The sequence below is a fragment of the Bactrocera latifrons genome, unplaced genomic scaffold (genome assembly GCF_001853355.1).
Source record: "Bactrocera latifrons isolate USDA-ARS-PBARC rearing strain unplaced genomic scaffold, ASM185335v1 scaffold_65, whole genome shotgun sequence".
Taxonomy (NCBI): Eukaryota; Metazoa; Arthropoda; class Insecta; order Diptera; family Tephritidae; genus Bactrocera; species Bactrocera latifrons.
This window is the reverse complement of record NW_017537323.1, coordinates 142,096-155,271: the sequence shown is the minus strand read 5'-3', so window position 1 is coordinate 155,271 and position 13,176 is coordinate 142,096. Positions and strand designations below refer to the sequence as shown.

The window sequence follows — 13,176 nt, the reverse complement described above, 5'->3', positions numbered from 1 at the left end:
ACACATATATTGGTGGTGGTATTTGAGGTACCTGTACCTCAATGAAACCCAGAGAGAATTTTATAAGTACATATGTGACATGTTAGTCGTATGGGGTATTGGCTAAAATAGTTAATACTTAATAAACGAATTTCGCTCTGATTTTAAACCAATCATGAGCAGTAAAATTGATCGCTTTCGCTGCATTTTCCAATATTGCCAACATCTGAAGGTATTTCGCTGGCTGTGATCTGCGCAAGYTGCAAGAGTATAAAATGTTCGATTACACCCGAACTTAGCTTGTTTAAAAAATGATGGTTAAAATCACACAACTGCACTTTCTTAGATTTCAGACTACAATATATACCTCGCATGACTTTCCCATCAACTCTTACTTTCCAGCTAATTCCATCCTTTTCTGTTTTMCATCTCCACTGAATATTTCATACTCTTTCTGCATATCTAAGTGAAATATGATATCGCAAACCATCTCACCAATCTAATTTCCTTCTCACAAATTCACAAGCACTCACACCTTCCACAGCACTTGACCCCTTTCCACACATTTCCGGTTCTTCTTAAAGCCGAGATATATTCAACTTGCTACTTTTTGTTTATTTGCCTGTGTTCTAGTGAATCACTAACCTCTTATATGCTTCCTTTTATCTTCCTATTTGACTTGTTTATTTTCGCTCATTACAGATTGCTTCCGGTAAAAGAGAATTTCCTCTGTCGCCAGGTTTTCAAGGTAAGTGCTGGACTTAAATATACATTTGCGTTTACTTGCGTCCCTTCGAAGCCACCGAACCCTTCTGATTTCAATTACTATCGTTAATACACATACACACACGTTTACATATATGTATGTATATAGAAGAAGATTTGAAGTACGAATAAAGATAAAATAAGAAAATGGAAGTCAAAATTAAATTCTTAGGCATACCCATACTATGTACGTAAGTATTGTGTATACGTACACATACACAAATAGAGAAAAGGAGTGAGGTATTTTTTAGAAAAGCAGCAGTGCAAATGTTGCATGAAATCGTTTCGATAATCAGAGAAATGGATTTTGTGTAAATTTAATTATATAAAAGCTATTTGAGGACATAGCAAAGAGTTTGTTGTAAGTAATTGACTGTGATTGTCTAAACACATTACATGACTAAGCTTAATTACCTAAGTAAATATTTTAAATATCGTTTTGCTATCATTTAATGATTTCAATATTAGTGCAATATTTTTSTTTTAATTTCTGTTTGCAATCATACCATTTAAGTTTGAGTGCATTGCTGCAAGCATGCATCGGAAAATTAGACAAATAGTTTATGGGCACAATTTTATTTAAACTGCCAACATCTTACGTTTATATTAATTTTTCTAAAACATAYTATAGTTAGTTTTTATTAAACTTTGCTTGAAAAGTAATTATGTATGCATAGAAGTGAAAAGATAATAATAAAGCGTATAAAATATATTTATTAACAATTAGTTAAGAAATTCTAAATTCTAAATGAATTCTAAGCTAGCTTATTTCGACCCAAGCACATCCTTCGTAGTATAGCATAAAGGCTCAGATTTGTCCTCGTGGTATTATCATACATATGTAAGTAGTGTTGTCATATAATATTTTTCATATGTAATGTTCATAGCATCTAAAAAAACAAGAGGCTGTAAACTTCAAACAGCAGTAATCAGAAATCCTGTCCTTATTTGGTGCGCAACTTTGCTAAAGTATAACTGTATATATTTCAGTTGCGCCAGTATGTAGGCAACGTTTTATTCATGTTAGGTAACTAAATCTATGAATGAAATGAACGCTTCTAACTAAAGTCGTGGCCGTCTGCCTTTTATTACTTAAGCATTGCTGAAGTAAATACATAAAATATGAATGTAACAAGCTAAGCTGATTAATTACATTCATTTAAGGGTAGAAATTCACATATGTTCCTATCAAGAAATGAAAAAGATAGAAAGTGTATTGCTTAAATATATATAATTAAATACAAAATTATTTATTTCATTTATTCTATCATCTGGCATATACTTTTGCAATGTGTCTTTCGTTTGTTAATCTTTTAATATCTAAGAAATATTTTTAATTCTTTGGAAAGTTGTCTTCTGTGCAACTTATTGGCAAAAGTTGCCTACATTTGTGACATTGATAGACACAAGCTTTGTGAGAAATTTTTCATTAAAACGTATACTTCTTAAAAACAAGTAACAAAATATGGCAATGTGCTTTTAAGAGAATTAACGCAAAAGTTTCTGTTGCATTTCAATGAAGAAAGTTGCAGATAGTAGTGAAAACTTTCACAGACCGAAAGCTCGAATTTCATATGCTTATACTTGGTAAGTTTGTGTAGTTCTGGATGTTCGAAAGTGGCTGATTTTTTAATTTTTTTTTCTGGGATACTGGCAAACAAATTTGAGCAATAAAAATGTGAGTAAAGCAACAAGAGTTCAGAGTTCACATGAATATATTTAGGTTGCAAGAGCTCAAAGGCAAATTGGAAAAAAGAAAAGAGGAAGCTTAAAGTTTTGAAGAGTTTAAATAAATTTTACAATTGCGTTGACATATAAATAAAAAAAAACTTCAAAGGAGCAACACCTTGAGAACGACAGCTGTTATATACGGGAATTATAATTTATTTTTCAATTTATCTTTATTCATAATTTTCTTAATTTAAATTTTTTCTGATATTTGGGGTGATTGTACTTAACAGTCCCATATAACACAATTTTAAATTCAATTCCATGTGAACAAATCAAGAAGCAATTAAAATAAAGGGTTACAATTTTGCACGATAATGATGTCGGGTAATGGAATCGATAGTATGTGCTCAAAAGTAAATGGCTATCTATACTGTATCAGTTCGTGTAGCAAAACAATGGTTCGATCGCTTCCGTTCTGTAAAATTTGATATTTCGATTGATTTACACTAACGAAAATTTTACACTGATTGAATAAAGTCTCTAGCGGAAAAATGGCAAAAAGTGGTCGAAAATGGTACATATTTGGTACATTAAAGTTCATTAAAAAAAAAAAATAAGTTGAAGTTTGATTAGAAACGCGACTATCCAATTTGTAACTCACAGTCGAATTTGTGTATAATTCGAAGATGAATAGTTTGTACAAAAAGTATGTCGAGATATCATCATATTTCAAAAAATTATTATTATGCTCTAAATTAGCGCAAATATGATTTGGTCTGGGTCYTCATACTAATTCCAGACAAGTCCGGAAAGTTTCAGCCGTCTGTCTTGCTCCAATATCATTACTTCTCAATTTAATTGTAAATTAATCATGTAAACTCAAACTCCATTGGCGCAAAAAAGTTTCCAAATTCCTAATCCCTTCACTATTAACACTTCCTTAATTTGAAAATTTATTAGCTTTTTATACATACCAAGCCATACATCACATCAAACGGTATACACTATAAACACACAGCATGCTTGACTCGATTTTGCTAAGCTGTAAAAGCACTTAGCCGCCAGYGAAAGCTAACCAATAATTTTAATGCTGTTCGCTGCCATACACTCAGTATCCTTTCTGTTTACCATTTACTTTTTGTTGTTGTGTGCTTTTAAAATTTAGAGTGTCTTTCGTACACTTGACCTGCGCTGTTAGCTTAAAGTTAAGCGCTATTTGAGAGACAAAAAAAAAACAAAAAAGGGAACACGGAAATACAGAAAAACGGGCGGGCAATAAATTTGATAAACACAAGACAGTGGTTTTCCATTAGTGTGTTGCCAGCCAGTGTTACCCATTTCACATAACGTACATGACCATTAAATTTTATTTCAATTTGCTGCGCAGCCCCGCTGGTGAAAGTTCGCTAAACTCGACTTTACAATTTCCCTACTTTAACGGTAAGAGTGTTGTTAAATTTTTTACGTTTCCACATCGTCAATATAGCAATTATTCATGCATACTTTGGACTATTCGTGCTTTCACTTAACATTCGTTTTATTACAAGCACAAAAAAGCGTAGCATACATTCAGGCTACCGTACACTGTGCATTACAACTTTACGCAAATTTTCGCAATTATAATGAATTTTATGCGCAATGCGGAACTTTTTTCCTCTACTTCAGTACGCTTTGCAAGGTTTTTGTGTTTTTCATACGTATATGCTTACGGTTTTTAACAGCTGTTAAGTGTTGCAATAAAGAGAATTATTGAATGCCATTATAGTTGAACTTTTTTATGGAAATTATACGTTAAGACACGTAAGGGAGTAGGAAAATGTGCACAATACCAACAATTAGTATATGTGTGTGTATTTGTGTAATTTGCAATTTTATGGTTTGGTTATGGAGAATACAGCAATTAAGTTGTAAAGGCGCGATAAAGCTGAAGTGATCGTTAGTTATGCTCATATGTGGGAGGTAGTAGAAGTTTGACTTTAGTCAAGCAGAGTTATAAAAAAGGTACTTCTTCTTTGGAGAGTAAAATAATTCCACAAATTCAGTTTTTTTCATTTATGATAATGAAATAATACAAGTAATGTTTACCTTGAAATTAAATAATTTTTATAATTTCATCACAAATTAGTGATTTTGTTTACAGGCAGCAGAGAATTGGTTGACATATAATTTTCGTAAAAATTTTATATTTTTGAGGGAGATTCATTTTTRGCCGATCGCCTTGTATATAATAACAGAAGTGTTTTAAAATGTTTAATTAAATAAATTCCTAAACTCAGACTTTTAATGGGTTACATGGGTTTCACGAGGTAAAAACAGCCTTTTTCAACAATTCAAAAATATACTAAATAAATTTTTCATATAAAAAAGTTCAAAATCAATATTTGAGAAGCAATTCTATGCTATACATAATGAGCTGCGTCCTGAGATCTTGGACCTAGATGACCGATTTTATGAAATGGTAGCAATACAATTATATCGGGATCACTTTTATCACATTTGTAATGTTCTAAGAAACCCACTTTGAATATGGATGATAGATAAATTCCAGTTCCTATAGTTCCTTTGGAAACTAATACTCATATGACCAAAAATCGTTTGTGAAATATTCGTATAATACATTTAAGGGGTTACATACAGTTAGACGGCCGAAAAATCGAGTTTTCCAGAACTTTTTTTTAATCTTTATTTAGAAATAAACTGCAGCTGATCTCCGGGAGCTTCTCTTAAAAAAGACATTTTGGGGCGACCGCTATATCTCTGAACTGGATGATCTGAAATTAAAAAACCAAACAGATTTCGTTAAAATAATATTAAATCTAGTAACTAATCGAAGAAATAAGCCAAATAATTTTTTTTGACAAAATTCCGGTTTCTAAAAAAATCGATTTTTGGCCTTAATTTGTTTATAAAATTGTTTATAAAAAAAAAATTTGTCACAGTGAAACAAAATATTCGATTAATTACTAAAAAAATATCTTTAAGATGCTCGGGTTAAAATTTGAGAGTAATGTTGGTCACCGACTTTGAATGTTCAAAGTTTGTAATGCAGTTCCAAGCACTCTAACTGACTTCTCAAATTTGCGCGCAAAAAATATCCAATGAACGATATGAAATTTTCTACGCGTAGTTTCAAATATATATTAATTAAGAAAATGAAATTAAAACATTCGATTTTTTTTTAATTTTAACTGTGTATAACCCCTTAAAGCACGTGCTTTACTCTTCACCTGCTGAGATGTAYTTCTATATCCTTTATTTATTGGTATTTTGCAACCAATTTCAACGAATTTCATTATAAAATTTGTGTCGAACCAGAAGATATTCAAAAAATTAAAATTTTGCACTCCAGAACCAACAAAGGTTATTTGAATCCGAAAAACATGTGCATCAGCCAATAAAATGAGCTCAGGCGTGTAGTCATGCTTTATAAAGGTGTACCAATGCATTGAAGTGAATTTAATTTGCAATACGGCGAATGTGCAACACATGAGGAATATATGTAAGAACAGTGAGAGCATTAAAAAATTACGTGTATTTCTTGGAAATGCCATTTTTCAATTTAAAAGTATTTGCCAGAGTTACTGCAARTGCGCCATCTGAGCGTGCCATGCAATTTGTCGGCGTTGTTTTYGTTTTGCACAATAAAGCTATAACGGTACACAATTAATTCTACTACAGCAAATGTGTGCACGTTCCATTAACAGCGAATTTTCTGCAAAATTAAAGCAGATATTTTTAATACTCACACACAGTTGGCCTCTGCCGGCTCCATACACCACTAACACTTGGTTCCAGATTGCACGCACACAAACAGCGCTACATGTATGTGCATGTTGCTGTAAAATSTGCCTGATGCTGAAAGCAGTTGTCGGTTGTGTGCTGGCGCACAAGCGCGGCCAAAGTTGAAGCGGAAGTGGGGAACATGCTCGCCGCTAACACTGGAAAATGAAGATTTATACGCCACTGTCAACAGTACAATTATTTTTAATATCCTGCTTGCAAGTGATGCGCAACATAAAAAAAGAAGAAAAACGCTCTGGCATTAACAACATGGGCAACAACAACAAAATGAAGTAGATGACAATAACAAAGCGCACGAAACAGCGGGCGCAACTTAATTTGCACAGCCGTTCATTGAGCGGAAATTTGTGTGTGGATGCGCTGTGTGTGTATATATACTTTGCACGTGTATATGTAAAGGAGCAAGTGTGCGTATTAAACTTCCTGCATAGAGATTAACTCTTGTACAGTATTTTATATCCTTACCCTTTATCGTACATTTACACGTTTGCTTGTGTGTGCGTATGTTTTGTCGTTTCACTTAACTTWCACTTGGCTTTCGCATGGCCCAATTCATTTTATGTAAGCTTCTACGCCTTTTCTGTTCTGACACTTCGCAGTTCGCGGTTGAAATTGCCATCTTAATGCGCTGCTGCCTGTTTGGCAGCTTTTATCTGTGCGCACTCACTGTGAAGTTGATTACTGGGGTGGTGTTGCCGAATGGAGATGCGGCTTCGGTGGATTTCAGCTTGTTTTGCACTCGGTTTCAAAGTAGAAGTAGTAAAGAATTATAAAATCGCTTTATAACAGTGGATAACATATATTTGGGGACAAGACATTTTTTTTCTCTATCGATTTTGCTTACGGTCTCATATAGGCTTACATCATAGGTTAGATTACCACACGTCTTTTAAATGATAGAAGGATGAAAAATTATCCGATTCCATTTCGAGTTTCTCTACTATTTTAAAGAAAAAACACAGATACTTAAAATTTAATAAGGAATGTGTATGAYCATTCGAAAGRACATTCTTTGGCATTTATTTTTTGAAGGTTATCTCWTTCAATTGTTTACCATCAACACGTCCCASATGTTTCATTCTTTGAGTCGGTTGGTACTTGGCGAATGACACGGTTGATATTTTGCTTCAAGGCCTGAATCGAAGCGGGATTGTTCTCATAGATTTTAGATTTTTAGTCAACGGTAAAATCTTTGAAGAAATATGAATCGATGATTTCACCGGCTCACAAATCACATCAAACTGCTATTTTTTCTGGATGAACTGGCAGCTCTTGAATCACTTCAGGTTGCTCTTCGTCCCAAATGCKGCAATCGTGCTTGTTTACATACTCTTTGAGCCGAAAATATGCCTCATTTCTGAACAAAATTTGGTTTGATATCAACGGATCTTCATGGAACTTTTCTACAGCCCACAGAGCAARGAAATGTCGCTTGGGAGGTTGAACGGCYTCAGTTYTTGCACAAGGTGTATTTTGTACGCTTTCAATATAAGATCTTCAGTCCGAGTTGCTGCGAACGTCGCCAAATCGATTGTCCAAGTTCAGAACGTAAATTTTCGTAATAAAGTTGAACGATTTGTAAACATTTTCTGGAGTAAGTCTTTCCTTGATGAAATGCCAAACAAAACTGAACAAAAATAACAAGACGGCTTGTTACGACTCTCGCGTAATCTGTCAAAAAAGGCYATTGAAGAGAGTACCTCTACTTGAATCACTCGTTATTCATTTATCTATTTATTACTACTTCATTATACCTTGAACAGAGTACCGAGAGCGATATAGTATATATATACATGACCAGTGTGACGAGCTTAATTCATGTCTATATGTAAACGAACTAGTCACTCAGTTTTTGAGATATAGTATAACGCAAATTTCACACACGTCCTTTTCTTAACTAGGAGCTGCTTACTTGTCGGAACCGCCAATATCCAAGCGCAATAGTACTGAGTATAAAGTATACATATATTAAGACCGAACTCAATCGAGTCCTTGTATGGAAAACTTTTTATTTGACAAGATAGTTCCACAAAATTCTTCATGGATTGTTATTCAATCTCAATCTCCGAACAATCAGATTTGGCAACTATAGATAATATCTGCCGTACAAAACAAGTTTTTGTATGAAAATCTTTGTTATTTCTGAAGAGTATTATATTTTCGGTACAACCGAAGTTAACGCTTGTTGTTATGTATATATTGTATATCTTTCTTTTACTTAAGCTTCATTGTTCCCAAATATAAAACAATTCCCAYAAATTGTCAAGCTTTTATACTTTATATTTGCCAATAAAACTAATATTCAATCAACAAAGTTTCAAAATCACCCAAATGCTTATTTGAACAATATCGAAGTATCCTTTTRTTTGAGTATAACGGCATTTATTTGCACATTGACGACACCCACATGATGCTACTATGTGCAAACAGGTTTCTGTATGCATGTGTGGGTGTAAATAAATTTACGCTTGCAACGCCACACAGTGTAATTCACTGCGTCTCACATTCACTGAAATACGTGTGCAGCTKTTGATCACTCTTTATGGCCATATTCGCAATCGTCTTATTGCATTCACATCAACCAAAATGCTATGAAGTGGAAAACAGAAATCGTGCCTGGCATTGTTTTACTGATTTTAAATTTATTTCATACATTTCGGTGTAGTTGCAGTTGTTGTGGTTGTGTGAGTTTAGGATTGTAAGCTGAACTTGAAGCTAATAAAGCTCACTCTCAACACCTTCGGACTGTGGGAGTTTCAATTATTTTTCTATTTTATCTTGATAGAAGTGATACATAAAAGTGCATAGAACGGCTAATAAGATATTTTGGTTGGCGATAGGATCAGAGTTGGAAAAGACAATCAAAGGAGGAGGATCAAAGAAGGACAATCATAGGAGTAAGTTTCAATGTGTTGTCGGCAACACTACTCTTATCATTTCCATRAAGGAAAGTTTCTGCAGAGAAATTTACTTATCGTAGAAATGTGCTAAYGTTTTTRCTGCAAAGAATTTCTACAGACAGAKCATYCGTCAYCTAAAAYGCAAAACAACGTAATATTAAAAATATCAAAATTAATTTTTTTGTTTACGATTCACTACATCACATTAYAAATAKATATGCAGCWTACAAATTGGAGCTTYCGCWGTTAGATATAACCAAAAAATAACCCATAAATAACCAATATAAAACCAATTTATATCCAACTTATAACCATTTTATAACCAAAACTCAAGTCATGTTTCAATATTGTCTCATGTATTATATCGTTTATTCTTCGCCTGTAAACTTATGAAAAGKGAAATTACGTTATTTTGTGATGATTTGTACAAAATTCAGACACAAAAAACATTCTTTAAAAAAATTCTGTTATAACTTCAGAAAACTATTACATCCAGATTTGTTGCTGGGTAGCGATTTCCATTCATACGTAAACAAACTCACAAATTTTCTGCTTGCATTTACTACCCACATATTTTTGGTACCTAAAACCCCGCTCGTCGTTTGATCRACTGGCATTACAATTTCACAATCTCAGTGAACACATATATACACAYACATACATATGAGAAATAAATAGTAGTAGTCGTCGTGTCCTTTCGTCGATTTGCACTACTTTTATTTGATTTCACAGTTAGTATTTCATTGTCATTTCTCCGTGTTGTGACGTTTTGTGTACATTGTGCAATGTCGACAGTTCTAACAGCAATACTTGTAACACCCGCAATCCAAAGCGGCACGTGTAGAACAAGCGTACCACACATTATTACAAACGATTTTATGTTTCATGAATACAATCCATTTGTACCTGTTGTAATGCTACGTCTGTRGATGGCACGCCTATTTGCAGTTGTCGCAACAAATACGCAAGAACTGTGTCATATTTGTAGTACTTTGGTTGTGTATAAGAATTTAGTAACATTGTGTGGTTTACGTCTGGTGAAGGTTTTTTACGAATGAGAAAATGATTTTTTTTTCATCTGGTATTAAACAATTTTCTAGGAAGAGGCATATTTCCACACTTTTTGAGACAACACTTTGATAAGTGGAAAAAGATGGATAAGTTAAAAAAGGGGCTCGACACAATTTGGATTCCCAAAGACCATATCCTCAATTATGGTTATTAGGTAGCGGGAGGTTAATCAAAATTAGAAACACCGTCAATTTGCTCTTTTTTTTTACCGAAGAATTCACTTTTAGAGTCTGAAGAAACGACGCGTATCTCAAATACTAATGAACTTTTTATGCAACTTGCAAAAAATTTACCGATTCGAAAAACACGCGAAGTATAATATAAATTAGAAATTCACCTTTCAATTTGTTCATCATTTGATAACATGGTTGATGGCAACCTTATATCTGGTACTCTGATGGTTGGTTGGGGTTACCAATTTGGGTTAAAAACTAGCGCTTGAAAATTCCAATTAAATTCCTCCTAACAGGTTTACCGAGAGGTTTAAAGGCTCTTGTGTCTTATTTCCGTTTTCGAAAAGTATCACATTTCATTAGATTCAGTGTTGCTCTGCTTAAACGCTTGAAAGTTAGAAATATCCGTCGTCAAAATTCCCGTCGAACCCTGTTGCAATCGAGTATCTAGCTTAAGTCCGACTTTATAGTTGAAAGTTCTTTGCTCCACAAAAGTTAGCACAGTATTTTAAAATTTTCTAGGAGAAATTTTGAGCTAAACGAACCATTCCCCCGCATATGTTATGATTTCAATTCTCATTCCAACACATTTGATCTCTCAGGCTCACTCTTTACCATTAAAAAAAAAATAATTTTATCAACTCTCAACAAGTAACATTTAAAAATTATAAACTTTTATTTTAATTCTTAATTTTGGCTGTTAAAATTCTTGTTTCTGTAGGTGAGCAGCTTAAGATTGCAACGCTTTAAACTCCTTTGCCTTTTATGACTCGGCTAATTCCGCTCGTTCGCGGATTGCGCCCCTCTCATCGGTTGGGTGGGAGGAGGGTAATCGTTGGGTATTATTATTATTCAAATATGAAGTCTTGCCATGGTTGGGGTATAAGTATGGGGTAGATCGAGGTGCCATTCGACCTGTGCGTAGAATCAGACTGACTGGAAGCCCTTAGATATCCCAGTCCCGAACGCTGCTTATGACTCTTGGTAATAAGATAGTCTTGCTTGCATAGCGAAATTTATGCGCAAGTGGAACTGCTTTCCCCACACTTGTGGATTCAAATTATGAACCAGAACAATGAAAATAATATAACAAAGGAGTCTGATTGTCCTGGATAWAATCCGAAGAAAATGAATTATTTCGCGAAGAGATCAACGTCATCAAAAAAAGAAAGGAAAGAAAATTTCAAAAGTGAGATAACATACTGTTACGGATATTCTGGATGTCTACCGTCTAAGCTGAGCCATTTACCCTAAACTCAATTTCTTGGAATCGAAATTTTTTCCTTATTGTACTTTTAAAGTTCTTCTTCTTTGTAGGCGTAGTTACCACTTATGCGGTTATAGCCCAGATTACAAAAAGCGGGTACTCCGTCGAATACTCTCGGAGTRAGAGMATATCGTCGTATATATCGAACATYGWCGACTCATCAGATGCTGCCATCATTAGGGGCATTTTTTGCCTAGCGGATCCCAAACTCAACGCAAAAGCCTGGGTAGACATGGTTCCTCTTCTTACTTGAGCTCGACTTTAAACGGATGTTCTTTGGCTATCCAGAGGATACTTGGTTAAAGATCGAAAGTCGTGAGCTGCTTGTWAAAGAATCGTTACTGACCACTCCCAAACGCATAGCAGTCAGAGAACTTTACTCAWTTGTATGAGCTTCTACATATGACTCTATCCTCCACTGACTTTCACTGTTGCTTCTAAAAATATTGCGTAGTATGTATCCCCTTTGGGYTTCAACGCTAGGAATCGTTTGCTCCACAGCTTAACAAAAAGATGACATCAAGAACAATAAATAGAATGTGTTTGCCCAGACAATGTAATCGTTACCAGCCATAAAGGGAAAATTTAGAATAAAGGAAGAAAAATTGCTGTGGAAATCAAATTGATGTTAAGCAGACGAAATTAATTGATAGCGTCAAAAGTCGCTCCACAAAAAGGAAAGAAGAAGAAAAGGTATTTAGCCAAAAATTACTACGTTATCAGTTAGTTACATTTTTGGTTTGGTTTTTGTATTGTTTACTAACGCTTAAATAAATATGCACACAAAAACATTCATATATTTGTACTCGTATTGTTGGGTAAAACTGGCTGGATAATCATTACAGCTCCAGCACCACGCTGTAGCAGCTGTCACCACATGCAGATGAAATGCTTAATGACCAGTCAACCGTTGAACTGACTAAATGAATGCTCATTTGAATGGAACTCGAATAGCGGTTTATTTTTCGGTAGACATATTGCACTATACTTGCAAATCGCAGTTGGCTTTGAGTGTTGTACAGTGTAAGGAGACGGCATAGGATGCGGTTAAAGCTCTGAAAATACTGAATTTCCACGTTTAGTATTTTTTTTATCAAAAAATATAGAATAAGTGGTGTATATTTTTATTCAGTTTGGAAATAAAATAATCTAAAAATGAATCAGAGGTTAGGTTGGGTAAAGTTGTAATATATATAAATCTACTGCATCTTTACTTTTACGCATTTTTTTCTGACGAACTATGATGTGAGATTATTGCTTTAATTGTCGCCTGGTTATGGTCGTATGTATATATTTATCTTCTTTAAGTTATTTCCTGCGTTGCTAGCTATATCTGACGTATTCCTGACAGCAAAGGCTTCCTCTTGAAAGATACTACATTACTCCGCAAGCTTGAAAATTCGATTGAGAGAATAGATTCGTGTAATTCGATGATATTCATTGTGMTTTAGGCTTCAAATTCTTTGACAATCGTGTGTGAACGTGTAAGATCTATGATTGTTTTACCATCTCTTTGATTTTTTTAGAAGTTTTGGCTTAGTTTTTTTTT

The 13,176-nt window shown here is 34.1% G+C and overlaps 1 protein-coding gene across 2 annotated transcripts in view; it reads left to right on the top strand.

The window, feature by feature from the left end:
- Nucleotides 1-13,176, top strand: part of LOC108975460 (calbindin-32) — a 182,697-nt gene that overhangs the window by 79,286 nt on the left and 90,235 nt on the right. For both annotated transcript variants that reach the window (XM_018943955.1, XM_018943954.1), the window contains exon 8: nucleotides 682-727. In XM_018943955.1, coding sequence (XP_018799500.1) covers nucleotides 682-727 — 46 coding nt within the window. The remainder of the gene's footprint in view (nucleotides 1-681; nucleotides 728-13,176) is intronic.